Source organism: Ruditapes philippinarum, unplaced genomic scaffold (assembly GCF_026571515.1).
Source record: "Ruditapes philippinarum isolate M1 unplaced genomic scaffold, ASM2657151v2 ctg3524_1_1_1_1, whole genome shotgun sequence".
NCBI classification, from domain to species: domain Eukaryota; kingdom Metazoa; phylum Mollusca; class Bivalvia; order Venerida; family Veneridae; genus Ruditapes; species Ruditapes philippinarum.
This window is the reverse complement of record NW_026852478.1, coordinates 8,143-30,969: the sequence shown is the minus strand read 5'-3', so window position 1 is coordinate 30,969 and position 22,827 is coordinate 8,143. Positions and strand designations below refer to the sequence as shown.

The following is a 22,827-nucleotide window of genomic DNA, read 5'->3' as shown; positions in this document are numbered from 1 at the left end:
AATTTATCTTAGTTGGTAAACCTGAAAAGAATGAGCATCAGACCTGAAATGGAATCCCATAATATGGGACCACAGTCATGTCAATGCTGTGAACCACATATCAAGAGGCTGTGGTAAGAAGTTGTGAAAAAAAATGTTACGAAAATTTCCTACTATCTATTGATCATTAATTATGTCAAAATTTAACTAAATCGGCAAACAGGAAGTGTATGAGCGCTTGACCTGAAATCAAATCGCACAGTATGGGACCATGTGATAATGCTGCATACAAATAATCAAAAGGCTGTGATAAGAATTTGCTGCGTAAACTGTTACGAAAATTTCCAACCATTAACCAATAATGTAAAATTTTAACTAAGTCGGCAAACAGGAAGTGGATGAGCGACGGACCTGAAATCGAATCCCACGGTATGGGACCATGTGTTAATGCTGTATACCAAATATCAAAAGGCTGTGATATATAGTTGCCAAGAAAACTGTAACCAAAATTTCCTATTGTTGACCATTGATGTTGAAAATTTAACTAAGTCGGCAAGCAGGAAGCAGATGAGAGACAGACCTGAAATCGCATCCCACAGTATGGGACCATGTGTTGATGCTGTATACAAAATACCAAAAGGCTGTGATAAGAAATTGCCAAGAAAACTGTAACCAAAATTTCCTACTATTGACCATTAATGTAGAAAATTTAACAAAGTCGGCAAACAGGAAGTGGATGAGCGACAGACCTTAAATCGAATCCCACGATATGATACCATGTCCTGATGCTGTATACCAAATATCAAAAGGCTGTGATAAGGAGATGCTGAGAAAACTGTTACGAACATTTCTTACTATGGACCATTAATGTTGAAAATTTAACTAAGTCGGAAAACAGGAAGTAGATGAGCGACAGACCTGAAATCGAATCCCACAGTATGGGACCATGTGTGGATGCTGTATACGGAATATCAAAAGGCTGTGATAAGTAGTTGCTGAGAAAACTGTTACGAAAATTTCCTACTATTGCATGACCATTAATGTTGAAAATTTAACTAAGTCAGCAAACAGGAAGTAGATGAGCGACAGACCTAAAATCGAATCCCACAGTATGGGACCATGTGTTGATGCTGTACACCAAATATCAAAATGCTAAGATTAGTAGTTCCTGAGAAAAGTGTTACGAAAGTTTTTCCCCGCCCGCCGCCCGTCCGCCCGCCGCCCAACATTCACCATACTATAACCCGGGTTTGCACCAGTGCAACCCGGCCAATAAAACAATTTGACCTTCAAGGTCAAGGTCATACATGATCCAAGGTCAATTTGAGTTTGACCTACATAAAGGTTCTGATCTTAAAGATGTTGTTTGCAATATGAAGTTAATCCATTGATAAATAACACATTTATAGTCAATAATGAATCAAGAGAGCCATGATGGCACTGAAGTCGCTCACCTGTATATAGGCCCCCGGAGCGGGGCCAGTTTAAACCCCAGGGCTTTTATTCAAACAAACTTAATTGGTAGACACCCATTAGAAGATGTTTCATGCTTAACATCCAAGGTCTAGCTGGTCAAGTTTTTTTTTTACACATATAGTTAAAAACTATGACACACCTGGGGCAGGGCCAGTTTTGACCCAAGGGCTTTTATTTGAACAATCTTTGTAGACACTTACTAGAAAATGTTTCATGTTTAATATGTAAACTATAGCTATTCGGGTTTTTTCAAAGAAGATTTTTCAGTTTTCGCTATACACATATAAGGAAAATCAATGTTCCCCGGGGCGGGGCCAATTTTGACCCCAGGGCTTTTATTTGAACAAACTTTGTAGACACTCACTAGAAGATATTTCATGCCAAATATCTAAGCTCTAGCTCTTTGGTTTTTTAGAAGAAGATATTTTAAGTTTTTTCTTTTGGTTGCCATGGCAACCAGAGTTCTGCATGGAATTAAATTCTTTGAACAATTTTCAAAGGTGACCACCAAAGGAACATTCATGTTAAGTTTGGATGAAATTGGCTTAGTGGTTTATGAGGAGATGTCATTTAAAGTAAAAGTTTACGGACGACGGACGGACGAAAAGCGATCACAAAAGCTCACCCTGTCACTTTGTGACAGGTGAGCTAAAAAGAAGATAATTTCATTAATTAATTTGACCTTATCAGTCAAGGTCAATTTAAGGTCATAAATATGGTGTTGTTTTTTTTTTTTTGGGGGGGGGGGGTGGAAAGTCTTGTTTTGTCAAAGTTTAAATCAAATATGTACATAAATAACAAAATTATGACATTTATACCGAAATTTAATTATTTGACATTGGTTAAGGTCGTTTACAGCTCAAGGTCAAGGTCAGTTCAACCTAATAGAAGGTCTTGTCCAAAATAATGTTTTTGTCAAAGTATAAAGATAATCCATCAATTAATTACCAAGTTACTGTCAATTATAGCAAACATCAGTGAAAAGTCAATGATTTAACCTTCAAGGTCAAGGTCAAAAAGAGCCAAGGTCAATTTGAGTTTTATATGTATAGGTCTTATCCTAAAGAAGGTTCTGTTACAATATGACAACAATCCATTCTATAATAACAAAGTTATAGCCAGTTACAGCAAACAATTGAAAATTTCAATGTTTGACCTTCAAATAGCAAAACCAGCTAAAAACAAGCACAATTTAGACATTTAACCTTGAAGGTCGAGGTCATTTATAGTTGATCTGGTCTACTAAAAGGTTTTGTCCCAAGGGTTGTTATGGCCAAGTATGAAGACAATTCACCAATAACATTTATGATCAACTTACAAGTTTGTGGACGGCAACGCCGACATGACTGTAACAATACCTCTACTTTTCAAAAAAAAAGTCAAGCTCTAAAAAGGGGCATAATTCTGTAAAAATGATTGATAGAGTTACTTCCTCCTGTCTACATGTAGGGGTCATGATGGTGAACAAGTGTCTGAGTTTCAAAGCCATATGTCAATGGACTTTGAAAACATTTGGATGTAACAAAAAATTTAACGTAATTCTAAGTCGAAAAAGGGGCATAATTCTGTCAAAATGCTTGATAGAGTTACCTCCTCCTGACTACAGGTTGGGGTCATGATGGTAAAAATTGTACAAAGTTTCAAAGTCATATTTCAATGAACGCTGAAAATATTTTTAGGTGTTTCAAAAACTGTAACACAATTTAAGTGGTTACGCTGACGCTGACGCTCATGTGACTAGGATAGCTCTACTTATTCTTATCAATATATATGTAATACGAACCCGGGTTTTCCTAATTCGATTTCCCGGGAATACGTCATCTTTATAAATAATGAATATGGCCAAAGCTTTACTGTTTTTAATATGGAACTCGCAGTATCGTAATAAATTGAAGGGTATTAGTCTTTATTACATGCTTTTTGGTGGTTTATAGAAATATATCAGTGATATAAAACTGGTAATTTCACTGTTTGAAACAGTGAAATTAACACTTTGATGATTTCACTGTTTTGAATTTAAGCCCCTTACGTTGTTTCAGTGAAATACCAGCGTGCACAGTACTGGGTACCAACTTAATGACTTGACGTCGTAAATGACGTCACGTTGTATTATAATTTGGCGCGATTTTCATTCAGTATTAGGTTTAATGTCTTTTTAAAACGTTTTTTTTTGCATGTTATAAAAAGAAAATTTATTTAGTTTAGTGTAAGATCGAAATATATTTCACCTTGTGAACACCAAAAGTTCATATTTCACTCGTGGCTGCGCCACTCGTGAAATATACCTTTTGGTGCTCACTCGGTGAAATATATTCCGATCTTACACTGAGCTAAACAAATATCCTCTATATATCTTATGAAATATTTTAATAAAATTTATCAACAGTAAAATTATACTGGTTCATTTGATACACCAAAAGTTGTAACATACAATGTCTCTAGTATTAAATACACATAAATAATTTTCGTAAACAGAATAAATTTAAATGTCCTGGAACAAAATATTATTTTCTATTTTAAGTAGGGTTTTATTTGTTTAGCAATGATTTTGTGCATGCACCATTCGCTTTTAAGGCAATAAATTATAGCATTTATTTCATACAAGCATTTTGGAAGTAGCCTTTTTAAAATTTAATTTTTTAAACAATATAATTATTTGCATCTGATATTATACAAATATGGCCTCGGTCAATGTTATTTTTTTCAGTACATATCACATATGATCTTCACCAGCTAAAAAGTCCATATATCTGTTTTATTATATATATTTATCAAATCTGTCATTGCATAATTTGTTTGTTTGTTTTGGGTTTTACGTCACATCGACACAATATATAGGTAATATCGCGACGTTCAAGCTTTACGTGCCCTCCCGTGCATTATTTCAGGCACGAACGGGTACCTGAGTAGAACCACCGAAGTCGAACCCACAGCAGTGAGGGGCAAGTGGTTTGAAGTCAACGACCTTAACCACTCGGCCACGGACGCCCCTGTCATTGCATCTAAGACGGGGATCGAAAATTTTAAATTTCAGCGTGTCCTATCTTCAAGGAGCGCATTGGCATGCTAATTCGTAATGTTCTCTTAAAAATGTAAAGACGGTAACTAAAATAGACTAATTTCACTCTTATTTACGAATCACCCAACGTTTTTTTTTTTTCAGAAAAATAACAACAAACTTGGCGTGACGACACGTCATAGTCTCCCGTCTTTCGGGGATTTCCAGTAAATCTATTTTAAGAAGAATTCTCTTAAAATCTATTTTTAGGATAAAAACAAGATTGCATTTGAGAAAAATGCTATGCCACCGCATGGTTCAAATTTCATAGCTGTACATCAAAGGACAAGAAAGTAGGTCACATCATCAAAATCTAGGTCAAAGTTCAATTTTACAACTAAAACTGTGCACATGGTCAAAATGTCATTGCTGTACATCAAAGGACAAGAAAGTAGGTCACTGTCCCCTTGGGCAAGGCATAATTTTGACCCAAGGGTTTAATAACAATCTTGATACAGGTCCACCAAACAACATTTCAAGTCAAATATCTAACTATAGCTTTCTCCCATTCAGAAAACATTTGTTTTAGTTTCTGTTTTACTACGTGTACATAATGAGAATCACTGCCCCCGGGCAGAGCCAATTTTTGACATTTAAACAACTTTGGTAGAGGACCTATAGATGATATTATATATCAAACATCAAAGCTCTATGCCTTGAACCTTCAGACAAATTTTTTTTTTTTTTCACTTTATGTACATAATGAAAATCAATGACCCCCGGGGCGGAACCAATTTTGACCCAAGGGCTATAATTTGAACAATCTTGCTAGAGGTTCACTACACAATGTTTCATGCAAAATATCTTAACTCAATCCTTTGTAAATTTAGAGAAGATGATTTTTTAAGTTTTAACTATATACATATAAGATAAACCTCTGGCTCCCAGGGGCGGGGCTAATTTTGACACAAGAGGCAAAATTTGAACAACTTTGGTAGAGTACCTTTAGATGATATTATTTAACAAATATTAAAGCTCTAAGCCTTGTACCTTCAGACAATAAGATTTTTTGATTTTTTACTATATGTATATATTGAAATCAATGACCCCCAGGGCGAGGGCAATTTTGACCCCAGGGCTATAATTTGAACAATCTTGCTAGAGTTTTACAACACAATGTTTCATGCAAAAAATCTAACCTCTAGCATTTGTCAATTGCTAGAAGAATTTTTATTAAGTTTTTACTATATACATATAAGGAAAACCAATGACCCCTGGGGCGGGCCGATTTTGACCCCAGGGCTATAATTTGAAGAATCTGGGTAGAGGTCTACCAGACAATGCCTTATGCAAAATATCTAAGCTCTAGGCCTTTTGGGTCTTTACAAGAAGGTGTTTTAAGTTTTTACTATATGTACATATAGCGAAATCAATGACCCCGGGGCGAGGCCGATTTTGACCCAAGGGCTATAATTTGAACAATCTTGGTAAGGGTCTACCAGATGATGCCTTATGCAAAATATCTAAGCTCTAAGCCTTTTGGGTTTTTACAAGAAGGTATTTTAAAGGGGCAACATTCGCTGCCGCGGCAGCGAGTATTTGTGGGTGTGACTAATCAGTAATGTAAAACTGTCTGTTATAAACCCTGAACTATAAATAGCATGCAGTGTTAACCTGCAACAAAAACAGCTGATTTTACACAGGAGAGGTTTAAAGGATGTTTTATATAACTCACAGATTAATTAAAGACATTATCAAGTCATCTTGTCCAGATATTATTTTTGAAGTCAGTTGTTTTTCTTTTTTTTTTTTAACTTGAATGCTGTATATGTCCTTCATCGAGTCATACAATTATATCCAAATTCAAAAGATGTGCCTTACATGGGGCATTTCTTTTAGGAACAACCTGCTAAAAATGTTCTTGACAAGAATTTAAAATATTTTTAAACTGTTTGTGTAAAATTTTTATGCATATATGCAACATTTAGTTTGATTAACATTTATGAAATGTAATTTTTGACTACAAGATATTTACAACAAAATATAGTGTAAATGAAATATACCTGGAAGTTACTTTTACTGTTTACATGCAAATACAAGTTAAATCAGAACTTTGAAATTTAAAAAAAAATAAGATTAATGGATTATTGTAAATTTGTTGGATTTGATAAAGCAAGTCAGTAAAAGTTATTGTTTTTTTCTTATCATGTATTCAGCATTCCAATTTGTCATCTGCTGAAAATCTCCCTCCCTGAAAAATACATCGTCTGCTACAAATCTCTCTGCCTGAAATAAACACTGCCACGTGCTTCTGTTTACTACTGAAGGTTCATGACCTGTAATGATCACATGGCTCCTCCCAGGGAAATTCAAATTTCAAATTTGACAGCCAGTATTTTTTTCCAGAAATACACTTAACAAGGTTATATTTTGAATAATTTTGGTCAATCTTTATCAAAAATATATATGCCTACTAACATGCCAAGTGTTGTTTTAATGCATTTGGTAATTAATCTTAAATCTTTGAAAAAGGGTCCCTGAAGTGAAGCATGCATAAAATTAATAAGAAACCTGCCCTAGCGCCATCTGCTGGCTTTTATAGTCCAGTTGGGCCTTTAAGTTTTTACTATATGTACATAGTGAAAAACAATGACCCCCGGGGCGGGGCCAATTTTGACCCCAGGGCTATAATTTGAACAATCTTGTTAGAGGTCCACCAGACAATGCCTTATGCAAAATATCTAAGCTCTAGGCCTTTTGGGTCTTTTCAAGAAGATTTTTTAAATTTATTCTTATAATTCCCTTTGGTTGCCATTGCAACCAGATTTCTGCATGGAATGAAATTCTTTGAACAACTTTGGAAGCCCTTCACCCAAGGAACAATCCTGCCAAGTTTGGTTGAAATTGGACTAGTGGTTTTTCACAAGAAGATTTTTTTAAGTTCACTATATAACACACACACAAACACACACACACACACACACACACACCAACACACACACACACACACAGGTGAATCGCTATATGCCACCGCATCGCAGATGCTGCGGTGGCATAAAAACAGTGAATATGGGTCCGGATACTGCATGTTAGCCAATCAGGGAAAGGCATTTCAAAGCTATTTATAGATTATATAATAAATAGCTTTATACACTTAGGGATATGGGTCATCTGATGACATTTGTTATTATTTTATAAATGAATGATCATGTAGAACATACCTGTGTATTGATAACATTGGCTTAAGACTTAAAGGGTAAAATACAGGGTGAATACAATAAATAGAGGATATTGAATGAGTGTAAGTTCAATACTGAATTTATTGCACGAGTTGAATAAAATTATATTATGCGAGCCTCTGGCGAGCATAATATTATTTTATTCAACAAGTGCAATAAATTCAGTAATGAACTTACACGAATTTAATATTCTATTTATCACACACCCAAAATAAAGACCATTTAAAGTGAAATAAGAGTCATTTTTCACTGACGCGCCTATAGAATATTATGCCATCATTTAGCGCGTCTTTACACTATGTTTGTATAACGCTAATGACGTCACGTCAAAATATATGCACGGCCGTGCAATACCATATTTACGGAGTCGCAAAATCGGCACGGGTGTGTGATAAGATATAATATGCTTGTTCAAACAATGCAAAGTGAAAATACCACTACTGTACAAAAAAGTAATTAATATCAAAGGGTTTGTAACATAATTTGATGACATGATAAACTTTAAATAAAATTGCAGACAGAACTCTGGAATAGTTTGACAGTTTTATTTATAAAATATTAACTGACATTAATACAAGTCATATGGTTTATTTCAATAAAGACTGAAAATATAGACCTTTTTACAATAAGATTTTTCATAGTAACAAGCAACGTTGCATTTTGCGCATGCGCATTCTGCATGGGGCAAAAATGCAATACTGATGACTACAATTTGTCATACTTGAAGGCTTTAACAGACGTGATTTCAACTCAGGAAACTGTAACTTTGGAAAGACTTAAACCAGCAAGCCTTCATGCTAATTTTTATGAAAATTTTGCAAATGTATTTAAAACTAAAATATTGTGGAGTGAACAAAGAAAGTAATGTACACATTGCAATCAACATGTACAACCCATGAAAGTTAGCAAAAAGAGGTCAAAATATGCAAAAATAACCCTTACTGAGTTAGTCATGCAGTAGAAAGATCTTGATAGATACTGAAAATCTTTTATTGGGCGTAACTTGAATCTTGAACCTTTTTTATTTTCCTAAAATCTTGGAGCATTTACTCAAGTTTAGTTTTCTTGAAATATTTTGGCTCATCTGGAGGTGTGCAGCTTTAAAGCAGTAAGTACTTTAAACCTGAATTGATATCTATAACAGATATATGAAAATATTCAATGACAAAAATGAGCATATAAAAGTCCTCTGTTTAAGGTATGATTAGACGACTTTTTCATCTGTAATTTAAAATGAAACTGCAGCATATTAAAAATAAAATTTTATTACTCCTGTATTACATTATATTACATAATTTGTTTTGTTAACTGCATCTAAAAGAAAGTGGATGTCATCATACATCATGTTAAAAATGTAACAAAGTAAGATAAATTTTAACAGAACTACAATTCAAAATTGATGATGTGAATCATGATGTGATGTGATGATGTCATAAAGGAGAATGTGTCGCGTTATGTGGCAAAATCAGTAAAAAAATACTTAAAATCACTTAAAAAGCATGAAATAAAAAGAAAAATTATTTGTTTAACATATAGGATTGAAAAATATTTCATTCGTGAACACCAGCTACTATATTTTCAATCGTGGCTATGCCACTCGTAAAAATATTGCATCTGGTGTTCACTCAGTGATAAATATTTCAATCTTACACGCAAAACAAACAAAATTTAATATCCTCTATGCATTGTGTTAAAAATGTAACAAAATTTAAGAAATTTTACAGATTAAGTTTCAGCATAGGTATGGTGACATCATGGAGAAAAAAAAGTAAAAATGACTTAAGGGGGCAGGGGACATATCCGAATGATCAAATTTTTTAATAACTCAGACATGGTATTTTGAAGGTACTAGAAACTTCTGATATTTCTCTGTCATTGTAATTCTTTCTTGTATGTGTGTAGGAAATGAGAAGTATTTTTGGGTTTTTACCTGAAACTAAGCATTTTGGTAGCTTTGTACATTGTATGTATTTGTGACTCTCCGAATGGAGGTGAAAAAGCTAAAAATCAAGCTTTGACAGTTGGTGCCAAACAAGTAAGAAATTTCGGATAAATTTTGTGAAAAATCTAAACGTATGACAGACACTTCATTGGTCATTTTTGAAAATGCCATTGCTTGCACTGTGTGTTAGTGATATTTTTAAAGGCAGATTCTGGAGTATGCTGCACCCTCATGAAGATTGCCCATATTGGTATTTTTTAAGGTGTGATTTTGGCTGGGTGGGGGTAAATATAAATTGCTGTCAGTCATTGTTTTAAGGAGCAATGCATGCAAACTATCTTTTTCTTCAATGTATGTCATATATCATTGAATAATGCTGTGCAACTGGTTATCTGCCTGTGAAACAGATTTTGAAATATTTGGAATTGTATTTCTGGCCACACTGAAATACAAAATTGTTCATTTTTAGGTCCCCTGCCCCCTTAAAATCACTAAACAAGAGGGCCATGATGGCCCTGAAATCGCTCACCTGTATATAGGCCCCTGGGCCAAGGGCAATTTTAAACCAGGGGCTTTTATTTGATAAAAACTTGGTAGACACCCATTAGAAGATGTTTCATGATAAATATCTAAGCTCTAGCTCATAGGGGTTTTTATAATAAGATTTTTTAGGTTTTGACTATACACATATAAGGAAAATCAATGACCCCCTGGGGCGGGACCAATTTTTACCCCAAAGCTTTTATTTGAACAAACTTGGTAGACACCCACTAGAGGGTGTTTCATGCTTGATATTTAAGCTCTAGCTATTTGGGTTTTTTAAAAGAAGATTTTTTAAGTTTTTACTATATACAAATAAGGAAATCAATCACAAAAGCTCACCAATTCACTTTGTGACAGGTGAGCTAAAAAGCATAAAATAAAATAGAAAGTTTGTTTGTTTTGCATGTAAGATTGAAATATATTTCACTCTTTCACACCAGCTATTATATTTTCACTTGTGGCTATGCCACTCATTTTAATATTGCATCTGGTGTCCACTCAGTGAAATATATTTCGATCTTACATGCAAAACAAACAAATATCCTCTATAATTATATAAGTTATTTCACAGAAATAATGTAAAATTGTATAGTTCATCACATGCAATATACATGTACTTTAAAAACTGATTGAAAGCTTCATGGTTTGCAGTATTTTGAATCACAGTAACATAAAAATGAATTTGCAGTTACCTCTAGAATTAAAGAACAATTATAACCAGGTCTACAATTTTTCTACAATAAACCTTTTAAATAATACTCTATATGTCTCTATTTGTGACAAATAATTATGACAAGTTTTACAATATTAAGATCCTATTTGTCAACAATATATCGTTTTTCACCTCCCCAAAAATATTTTCTATGAACAAATATGTAGTTTAAACAATCTAATTATTCTTGATCATCCATTGCTTTCATTCTCTCAGGTCTATGCTCCACAGACCACAAGGGAGGTAAATGCTGTGGCTGCATGTAGTCTATAAAATGTTGCCTCCACATTTTTTCAAATCCTAGTAGTCCCCCTTCCTTTGACATGTAGAACTCGACCACCTTCTTGCCATGGGGAGTAAATTTGGCATTATTTATTCTAGAAATCAGAACAAATAAAATGTTACATTTATTTACATAGATCTTACATGTATTTTTTTATAAATTTAAAAAATTTAATAGTCTAAGAAAAGACTTTTAAAAAGAACAGTTTGTTCCTTTTTTTTCTAAAAACTTTTTTTTAAATCTTAATAAATGTTTACAACTCATACTTTCTATTTGTAAAAAGTAATATCAACAGATATAATAGTCATATAAATTACAAATACAAATATTCCTGTCTGTGACAACAGCCAGCGTTTGATTCATTTTTCCGCATATTACAAATTAATGACATTTTGAAAAGAAATTACGAAAACTAATATTTTCATTTAGCACTTTCATCTTATAGTAGTGTATGAATTTACAACTACATTGTACATTCATAACGGCACAATGATGTCATCCTAAGAAGGCAATTCATTCATAAAATGCACTTGGGAATGACATCATTTAATAAAACACTTGACTTGTGATTCATTGGGGAGGGAGCGGGTGTAGGACAGGTTCTTCTGTCATTATATAGGTATTTTCTAAAACCTTTTGTGATAATACCTGTACACCACACATCAAATACTTACTTTATTTCCATGTTCAGAGTACTTTCTAAAAGTTCTGATGGCAATGACTGTACACCATAGAATCTCATTACAATCTCTTCAAGTTCTTGTAATCTAGCTTCCGGAATAGATTTTCTGCTTTTTAGCAATGCCCTATGTAATATAAATAGACACGCACATAAAATATCAAGATGATATTACTAGTGTGTCTTTAATTATTTTATTCATGTAACTTTTTTGTTTTTTGCTTGTTACATTCTTACTGAATATAAATAAATATTATATTAAGGAAATTATTTCATTTATTGTATTATGTATTTTCTTCTCCTGTTGTGTTTATATTATTTTCCTTTTTCAAAAAAATATGCATTTAAATCAAGAATAGTACAAAAACTGAACCAGAGTTTACAAGCATAAACTTCAGAGCAAAATCTGTATTTCAAATTGTTTTTAATACAAATTTTAAAATGTATATAGTAAATAGTAGTGTTGCTTTAATATTGTTTACCCATCAATTAATAGAAACAAGCAAATTCGTTGAATTTATATCCCCTGCCGAGTACTGGTTATTACTAACACAACAACTGAAGACATAAGGCTTTATTTTTTTATATTTATCATGGCATAAACAGTAATATTCTTGGTACATAATAAATATTCAAGGCAAAAACAGAGCCTTAACTCGAGTGTTAAATAGTAATATCTGGACATGGCAATGAGATGCAAATTGCCTTTTTGTATCTTTGGTGTTGAAATCAATACAGCAGTTGCAAAGAAATAGCAATATTGCTTTATATGCATACTACATAACTAATCAAGGGCCATAACTCTGTAATGAAGGGTCTGGTCTGAACAAGGCAACATATTATATAATGCACATTTCATCTTGGTATTAATGGTTTCCATAAAGTTTAATTGAATTCCACCCAGTAGTTACAGAGAAGTTGTGTGGAAACAATTATTGCTCTATATGCATACTTCATAACTAATCAAGGGCGATAACTCTGAGTTAGTGTCTGACAAGAACAAGGCGAGGATATGCTCATCTCCTCTTGGTATTGAAGGTTCCATAAAGTTTGCCCTATATGCACACTGCGTAACTAATCAAGGGCCATATCTATGAGTTAAAGTGTCTGACCGGAACAAGGAGACGATCGGCAGGGGATAATTATTCCCAATGTTTTAGCACTACATGATTGCACTTCTACTATAAAATATGTCAAAAACCTTTATAATTTATTAAGATAAATTGGAACCAAAAAATACAAATTGCCACTATGAAGTCTGACCTAATTATATATTGTTGGTAGCTAAATTTTTGTTTTTTGATATTAAAATCCCAAAACAGCAGCAGCAGCAGGGTAAATAGTAAAAGCTAACTTTGCAGCTGAAACAACTTTGGCTAGATCTTGGTCAAAAAATCGTTTGGAATCTTTCCCCGAGTCCAGTGGAGCATCACATTCTACAGAAAGCTGTTGTCGTAATGCAGCCTCATAGTCAGCACATTTGAGATGACAGTTTATACATAATAATAAAACATCGTGTGATGAATGATCCTTGAGAATGCCTGGGAAATACCTGAAATGTAAAAAATCAGTTATTCTGATATATTAGAGTGCTGTTATTTAATAATAACACTGGTCTAGAGTTTTGATGTGTAGAAATTGACAAAGACGGCTGGGCTCTCTTTATATTTTGATATTGAAATCCTGTTATATTCCAAATTCAAATCAGTGTAAATACAACGTATATAACATAAATCTAGCAGGTTGAACGGTAAACATTTATACTGATAGTGACTCCTGTCTTAATATTGATATAGTGTAAGGCTCATCCTTCACAATTACTGGCTTAAAATTTCATGATGGCCCTGAAATCACTCACCTGTATATAGGCCCCTTGGGTGGGGAGGGGCTTTTATGTAAACAAACTTGGTAGCCACCATTAGAAGATGTTTCATGATAAATATCTAAGCTCTAGCTCTTTGGGGTTTTTAAAAGAAGATGCTTTAAGTTATTACTATACACATATAGGGAAAAACAATATATATATATATATATATATATTATTAAAACGTGATTAATGTTCCTTGTGCAGTGTTGAAATAGATAAAATAATAATGTTTAAGAAATAACAAACTCTATGTAAATTCGGAAGCGCTTTCAAAGCTTTCTTCGCATATCTTCAGCCGAAACTTTAATAAACGTATTTTCTTTCAAACCTAACGAATGTAAACAAGAGAAAAGGAGTAGTCTGTTGAACGCACTTTTTTGGAATTAATATCAAGCCTTCACAAGGTCATATTTGTTTCAGTATTGATATTAATATGTATGATTACTCTATTTTGGTAAATTTTTATCATTTGACAGTAAAAAAGTGCTTGTAAATCGGAATTTACATCGCGTAAAATCAAACCGTACGCGCATCGCCACAGCGCATGTTGTTTATAACGTGGGGTACCCAGCCGGGAAATTTAGTGTGTATATAACCCGTCTGGCTCGGTAATATCAATTTCTTTCGGGTGATCAATATCCAATCAAAAAGGCGGAAAAAATCTGGAAGGGTAATAATATATATATATAGAAGGAAAATAAATGACCGCCCCTACTCCCCTGGGCGGGGCCTATTTTAATCCAGGGGCTTTTATTTGGACAAACTTGGTAGACACCCACTAGAAGATGTTTCATGCTTAATATTTAAGCTCTAGCTATTTGGATTTTTTAAAAGAAGATTTTTTTAGGTCTACTATATACATCAATGACCCCCCCTCCCCCTGGATGGGGCCAATTTTGACCCTAGGGCTTATTTGTGAACAAACTTGGTAGACACTGACTAGACAATGATTCATGCCAAATATATAAGCTCTAGCTCTTAAGGTTTTTTCAAAGAAGATGTTTTAAGTTTTTTCTTTCGGTTGCCATGGCAACCAGAGTTCTGCATAGCTAAAAATAGCGGTTTATGAGGAGATGTCGTTTAAAGTAAAAGTTTATGGACGGACGATGGACAGACAGATGGACGCCAGATGAAAAGCGAATACAAAAGCTCACCATGTCAATTTGTGACAGGTAATTTGTACCAGAATTGTCGACTTGCATGATCTCAGTTGAAGAAGCAAGAATTGTCGACTTACATTTACTTGTCCAAATATCGCTTATTTGATACAAAAACTAATCGTAAAGATTGATAATTCATGAGGGCATTCCTTGCATAAAATGAGGGTGTTTCTATTCTAAGTATTTATATAAATAGCGACCAATCAGGCTAGGGGTTTTCCTTACATCACGCACTTACTGCATGTGCATGGCAATTAACTAATTATAGAAAGGCGTAGAAACTGGATTAAAAGTAATGTTCGTTCAATTTATGAATATTAATTAAGCAGTAACATGGTCAGCTGTTTTCTATGTGTTAATTTTAATTTGCTTTCGGGGTACATGTTTGTTTTGGTTTTTGACACAGATTAATTAAATACTTAGCCCTTGCAATAAAAACAAGAGCGATCAGTAATCACATGTATCGCCTTATGATGGCCAATTTCATGTTGGGACGAATTTTGTGACAGACGGACAGTGCACAACTAGACTTGGTACTGATCATTCCTGTAAAGTTTGGATAAAATTGCACCAGTAGTTTATGAGGAGTAGTCCGGACAAGTTTTTGTGTATCTGGCAACACACAGAAAAAAACACCTTTTTATCAAAGGACCATAACTTGGCCAAAAATCATTCAACCAGAAAACCCGTGCAATATGCACAAGGACTTCAGCTACAGATCAATCCTGTAAAGTTTCATTGAAATTGCATTACTGGTATAAGAGAAGTAGTCCAGACAAACTTTAAAAATAAAAATTATTAAAGGGCGATAACTCTGACAAAAATCATTGAACCGGAAAATGCTGACAATATGCACAACTAGACTTGGTACTGATCATTCCTGTAAAGTTTGGATAAAATTGCACCAGTAGTTTATGAGGAGTAATCCAGACAAGCTTTTGTGTATCTGGCAACACACAGAAAAAAACACCTTTTTATCAAAGGGCCATAACTCGGCCAAAAATAATTCAACCGGAAAACCCGTGCAATATGCGCAAGGACTTGAGCTACAGATCATTCCTGTAAAGTTTCATTGAAATTGCATTAGTGGTATAAGAGAAGTAGTCCGGACAAATTTTAAAATTAAAAAATTATTAAAGGGCCATAACTCTGACAAAAATCATTGAACCGGAAAATGCTGACAATATGCACACTTACACTTGGTACTGATCATTCCTGTAAAGTTTGGATGAAATTGCACCAGTAGTTTATGAGGAGTAGTCCGGACAAGCTTTTGTGTATCTGGCAACACACAGAAAAAAACACCTTTTTATCAAAGGGCCATAACTCGGCCAAAAATAATTCAACCGGAAAACCCGTGCAATATGCGCAAGGACTTGAGCTACAGATCATTCCTGTAAAGTTTCATTGAAATTGCATTAGTGGTATAAGAGAAGTAGTCCGGACAAATTTTAAAATTAAAAAATTATTAAAGGGCCATAACTCTGACAAAAATCATTGAACCAGAAAATGCTTACAATACGCACAACTACACTTGGTACTGATCATTCCTGTAAAGTTTGGATGAAATTGCACCAGTAGTTTATGAGGAGTAGTCCGGACAAGTTTTGTGACGGACGGACGTCCGGCCGAAATGAAATAAAGGGCCATTTCTTTTGTTATTTTCTATTGTTTAATAGAGGGCCAATGGCCCCTTACTCTATTGTTACGGAATGAACTCTATTGTTCTCTTTTGTTCTGTTTACAGTTAGATGGCCCCTTATCCCTATTCGGTAGTGCGGACAGACAGACGGACAGACAGACGATGGAGAAGTGATCCCTATATGTCGCCACTACTCCATAGAGGCGACACAAAAATTACAATAGCAGCTGGGACTCTGTTATAAAATTAACCGACAAATAAATATTTGTCATCGGCTAACGTGCATTTGACCTATTATTTTATTAATCAATAAGCAATAAAAACATTTTATTTTTCCATTTTAACTATGCAATTTATATAACAGTTGTTAAATGTTGAAAGAGACCAATATGTTATAAAAAAACAAAACAAACAAGAACTGATCCATGACCCAATTAATTTATAAAACATACGAATTGAATGAATGAATACCTGATTGAAAAAAGTTAAATGATGCTTTGATTAATCTGTATTTTATAGATCTGCTTTAATTTAATATTTGAAATTCTATACCAGCCTACCTTGATACTTATTTTAGGGATAAAAATTAACCTATAGCATACAATGAAAATCCGTGGTATACTGCGGTTTATACCGTGGTTTTTAGGAAAAAACCGTGGTATACCGTGGTATTTTCTTTCCTGCGGTACCCAACTCTACCGGAGATGACCCATCTTCGAACTCGATCTGTATTTCATTGAGACAAACATTCTGACAAAGTTTGACAATGATCCAATCAAAACTGTGACTGCTAGACTGTTAACAACCCAATTGTTGACGACGAACGACGCACAACGCACGATGACGGACGCCGGACATAGCCCAATCACTATACCTCACCTTGACCACTTTGTGGTCAGGTGAGCTAAAAAAGCCCTTCTAATGGCAAAGTTTAAGTTCATAAAAATGTCAATAAGTCATAAACCACAGGGTAAATTTTGTTTAAATTTTGCATACAGGTGACATTTAAGGCATATAACTGTCCTATGTTGTCAAATTCACAGTCCCTTATAGCGCCCATTAGAAGTGTTCTACCTTAAGGAATAAAGAACTTATACTGAAAAAACGTAAAAAACTTCAATCAGAAATCTTGATGAGGTTGCCAAGGCTTGGTGAGTAGGACAGCTCTCAAAATTCTCCCTATAGTCAAGATTAAAATGATGTGTTTAACCTAAATATTGTCATCTATCTATATTTCAAGTTTCATAAAAATGTTTTCAGTACTTTTTGAGTAATCACAAATATTGTTATATTTGCCATATTTTCAGCTTATTTGTTGTCATAGTAACCAATTCTTTCAACATAGACAGAAAAGCAAAAGACTTATCACCAGACCGCCATCTTCAAATATTTTTTATAAATTTCATTAAAATATTTCAGTACTTTTTGTGTTATCACTGGAACCAGTTTGCCACAATTTAAGTTTAAGTTTAAATTGCCATAGTGTCAGTCTATTTGTTGCCATAGCAACCAAAGTTTTCAAATAAAAAGAAAAGAAAAAAAAGAATAATCTCTAGACTGCCATTTATCCATATATCAAGTTTCATAAAAATATTTTCAGTACTTTGGCATTATCATGTGATCCAAATTTGTGAATGGAGGGACGTGTCAACATTTGTGCTTTTTCTTTGATCTATATGTGGCACTTTTCCACATAAACCAGTAAAATTACCACATAAACTAGTCAATTTATGGGATTTCCTTTTTACTTAGATTATGGATGGAATGAAGCTCAAAGACCATTGGATGTTGCTCAGACCGACGGATGGACTGACAGATGGTTAACCTAAAGTCCCCTCTGGTTAAACCGGTAGGTGACTAAAAGAACTCACTTTCTATATTCCTGAGGTACAACAATTTTTCTAACATAATCTTCATCTGCCCCACAAACTACACAAATATTCTCCTTATCTTGCAGGTAGTAATCTTGACTTGATGTTGGTCGTGCTTTGGGCTCAAACTTTAGCTGCACACTTAGAGGGTCCTCACCCACCTTCACTACAATGAAAACAAGATCACACTATATATAGTTTATACTTGTATGATAAAAGCTTATACAAGTTCACTTATCATTTCTCATTCTTTGGGCAAACTAGATTTCCATAGATAATTTTTACTGTTATGTACTTCAATATTACCCAACTAATTTAGATACTTGGAAACCTATATTTGCCAAAAGCATAAAAAGCTTGACATTTTTCTGCCTTTATTCAAAAAGTTAAGAAATGAGATTAAACTATGTTATTAAATGTTATGTAAAGGAAAAAGCAATTTAGGGAAAAGTGGACATTGGCCTGTTACTCTATTTTTACAGAATGACCTCTATTGTTTCATTTGTCTTGTTTACAGTTAGATTGCCCCCTATCTGGTCATGCAGACTGACGGACTGACATCATGCTGTAAAACTTCATCAAAGGTGGGCATAACAATGGTGGTTTAGTAAGCAAACAAAAAAAAAATCAGACAAAACTATCAATGTGGAAACTGTTTTAGCATACTAGGTCACAGTTACCTTGACCTTTGATCCCTCAACTCTAAAAGCAAAAGGGTCATATACAGCCTAAGACAAATGCACCCATGAAGTTCAAGAGGCTTTGGGGGTTGTGGAGTTAATGGTTGGAAACTGTTTTGGCATACAAGGTGAAGGTTGAACCTGTGACCCCTAAATGAAAACTGTGCATTTACAATATTCAGTGTTAAATAAACAGGGACATTCTATGTTACAAATTTTTCAAAAATCAACCATAAAATAATGAGGGAAACAAAATACTTTTACCATTTATTATCTAAAAAAGAATCATCAGATATAGCTTTATACACTTTAAAAGGAGAAACATTTACAATATAATTCGAATAATTAAACCCTTAATGACAAATACCTGCAAGGCCTTTATCCAAATACCACTGTGCTTTTCTTATATCACATAGTGTTAAACATTTCCCATCTGGTGCTAGAAGTTGGGCATTGTAATACAGGGGCCGTTGTCTTGTCATGAATGCTTTTTTACTTGATTTATGTTTCCCACTTTTATGTGGAAATGATGACTGCTATAAACAAAAATGTTTTGTAAACATTAGACATAGTGAACAAGGTAATTTATGGACCTTTCCGGTTTTTCGTAGCGGAACATTTAGCCACACCTTTTCCATTCAAAATCTAAATCACCTGATATCAGAATTCAATTTTACAACTAAAACTGTGCACATGGTAAAAATTTCAATACTGTACATCATAGGACAAGAAAGGTCACTGTCCCCCTTGGGCAAGGCAAAATTTTTGATACAGGTCCACCAAACAATGTTTCATGTCAAATATCTAAGCTGTAGCTTTCTCCAATTCAGAAAACATTTGTTTTAGTTTCTGTTTTTACTATGTGTACATAATGAGAATCAATGCCCCCATGCAGGGCCAATTTTGACACCAGGGGAAAAATTTGAACAGCTTTGGTATAGGACCTACAGATCATATTATACAGCATCAATGCTCTATGCCTTGTACCTTCAGACAAGAAGGTTTTTTTAATTTTTCACATAGTGAAATCAATGACACCCGGGGGGCCTATTTTGTCCCCAGGGCTATAATTTGAACAACCTTGGTAGAGGTTCACTACGCAAAGTCTCATGCCAAATATTTAACCTCTAGCCTTTGTCAATTCAGAAAAGAAGATTTTTCAAATTTTTACTTTATACATATAAGGAAAACTATCTCTGGGGCAGGGCAATTTTAACACTAGGGGCTTAATTTATATAACTTTGGTAGAGGACCCGTAGATGATATCATATAACAAATATCAAAGCTCTAAGCCTTATACCTTCAGACAATAATATTTTTTTATTTTTTACTATATGTACATAGTGAAAATCAATGACCCCCAGGACGGGGCCAATTTGGACCCCAGGGCTATAATTTGAACAATTTTGCTAGAGGTTCACTACACAATGTTTCATGAAAAATATCTAACCTCTAGCATTTGTCAATTTCGAGAAGATGATTTTTTAAAGTTTTTACTATATACATATAAGGAAAACCTATGACCCCCGGGGGCGGGGCTAATTTTGACACTAGAGGCAAAATTTGAACAACTTTGGTAGAGTACCTATAAATGATATTATATACCAAATATCAAATCTTTAAGCCTTGTACCTTCAGACAAGAAGGTATTTTAAGTTTTACTATATGTACAATAGTGAAAATCAATGACCCCCAGGGCGGGGCCAACTTTGACCCTAGAGCTATAATTTGAACAATCTTGGTAGAGGTCTACAAGACAATGCCTTATGAAAAATATCTAAGCTCTAGGCCTTTTGGGTCTTTACAAGAAGATTTTTTAAATTTATTCTTTTAATTCCTTTTGGTTGCTATTGCAACCAGATTTTTGCATGGAATAAAATTCTTTGAACAACTTTGAAAGCCCTTCACCAAAGGATCAATCCTGCCAAGTTTGGTTGAAATTGGACTAGTGGTTTTTCACAAGAAGATTTTTTAAGTTCACTATATAATCTATATAACACACAATCATACAAACAAACACACACACACACACACACACAGGTGAATCGCTATATGCCACCGCATCACAGATGCGGCGGTGGCATAAAAATAAATCAAACTTGCTATCTACTAGAAATAACTGATTAGAATCAATACATACCTGTGATGAACTAATTATGTCATTTTCAAAGTCTTCATCTTCTGATGAGTGGTCTCCCTTCACCAATAAACTCGACAAATTCTTGCTTTTAAAAGCTACATCTATTATTCCTGTCAAATAATTAGGAAATGGAAATTGGTTGATTAAGTATATTAAATATCTTCAATTGTTTATTTGTTTTTACACCAATTTCAACACACTTTTGTTCATATCAGATATGCTGATCAAAATATTGGCTACAAAATTTCATGGAAAGGACAGGGGAATGGCAGGGTTATAAAAAATGTTTTTACTGCCTGAAGTAGGAAACCCTAAATAATATCTTATTGAAATAAATATTTCTGTAAATAATGTCTTACTGAAATAAATTTTGCTAATTGCAAAATACAATTTGTAGTACTTAATAATATGAGTATTGTTATTGATTCAAATCAATGATATATTTCATGTGAGATATATAGCTAAATGTGGTGTCATAAAATGTGGTGTCATAAAAAGGAGAAAATTTAAGCTAAAAGGCACACACACTTCTTTTATGAAATTCAATTATTCTTCTCCTTATATAAATTGCTATCTAAATACTGTAATCTAAATACTGTAATCTAAATACTGTAATCTAAATAATCTAAATACTGTAATCTAAATACTGTAATCTAAATGGAGAATAATCATATAAGCAATTTATAAACATTAAACTGCCCAATTTACAGTAACACAGGTTAAATATACTATAGTGTAAAGTGTAAAAACAAAGTAACATTTCCTACAATAAGTTAGCTAAGAAATTTCACAGGATTTCAACAACTTCATCAGTATTTAACAAAACATAATTTTTATTAATGGTCTAAATTCATAAAATACCATCAGTAACAACATAGATATCTGACTTTCATGATATGATTGAATAAACAAAATGATCAGTTACCTTGACATAATGACCTGGCTGTTCTCCAAACTTCAGCTTCACTGTTATTTATAATACTGCCATAAAACTGTTTTCGTGATCTAATACCACAAATCTTTACAGATATCAAATGCATAAATACATCAATTCCTATCAGTGCATCATCAGCAGCATAACTTATCTACAATCAATATAGAACAGTCATAATTCATAAATTCATATAAATTAATCTCAAAAGAGAACAGTAGTCATAAATTTGTTTATACATATGTAAGGACTTTTCCTTTTCAAATGTTTTAGATATAGTTAAATTTTTGTTTGTTTAGGATATTAATGCACTTTCAACATCTTTACGATCATTTCTTTGAAACAAATTCTCTTAACCTGTACCCTACAGAATTTGTGAAATGGAATAGCCAAGCTTTGAGCTTGGAAAAATCCATTCAAATCTTTAGGGAGTTCAATAATCAAAATATCACAACTGTGCTACAAACACTACAGAGTCTGGTTTTGGTGCACAAGCTGATCTGACTCTTTACTGGTGGCTAAGCACTGTCAGTTTCTGCAGGGTAACACATTGTCATGATTATACATGTAGTTTATATTTTCTTTTGAACAAAAAAATAAAACTGACACTTATTTCCTTCATACAACCGAGAAAATAAGTATTTCATATCCACAAGAGCATGTGAGTGTTCTAAATACATACTTT

The 22,827-nt window shown here is 33.7% G+C and overlaps 1 protein-coding gene across 2 annotated transcripts; it reads right to left on the bottom strand.

Moving 5' to 3' along the window:
- Positions 1 to 8,223: 8,223 nt before the first annotated feature.
- LOC132714502 (exonuclease 3'-5' domain-containing protein 2-like) lies at positions 8,224 to 22,296 on the bottom strand (the record flags this gene model as incomplete). 2 transcript variants are annotated; one of them, XM_060697400.1, is given in 7 exon segments in its annotated part: positions 8,224 to 11,266; positions 11,847 to 11,978; positions 13,206 to 13,403; positions 18,392 to 18,557; positions 19,439 to 19,607; positions 21,212 to 21,321; positions 22,137 to 22,296. In XM_060697400.1, coding segments are annotated over 7 exon segments (1,131 nt in total), but the record flags the coding sequence as incomplete, so codon positions are not given.
- Between the last annotated feature and the right edge of the window lie 531 nt (positions 22,297 to 22,827).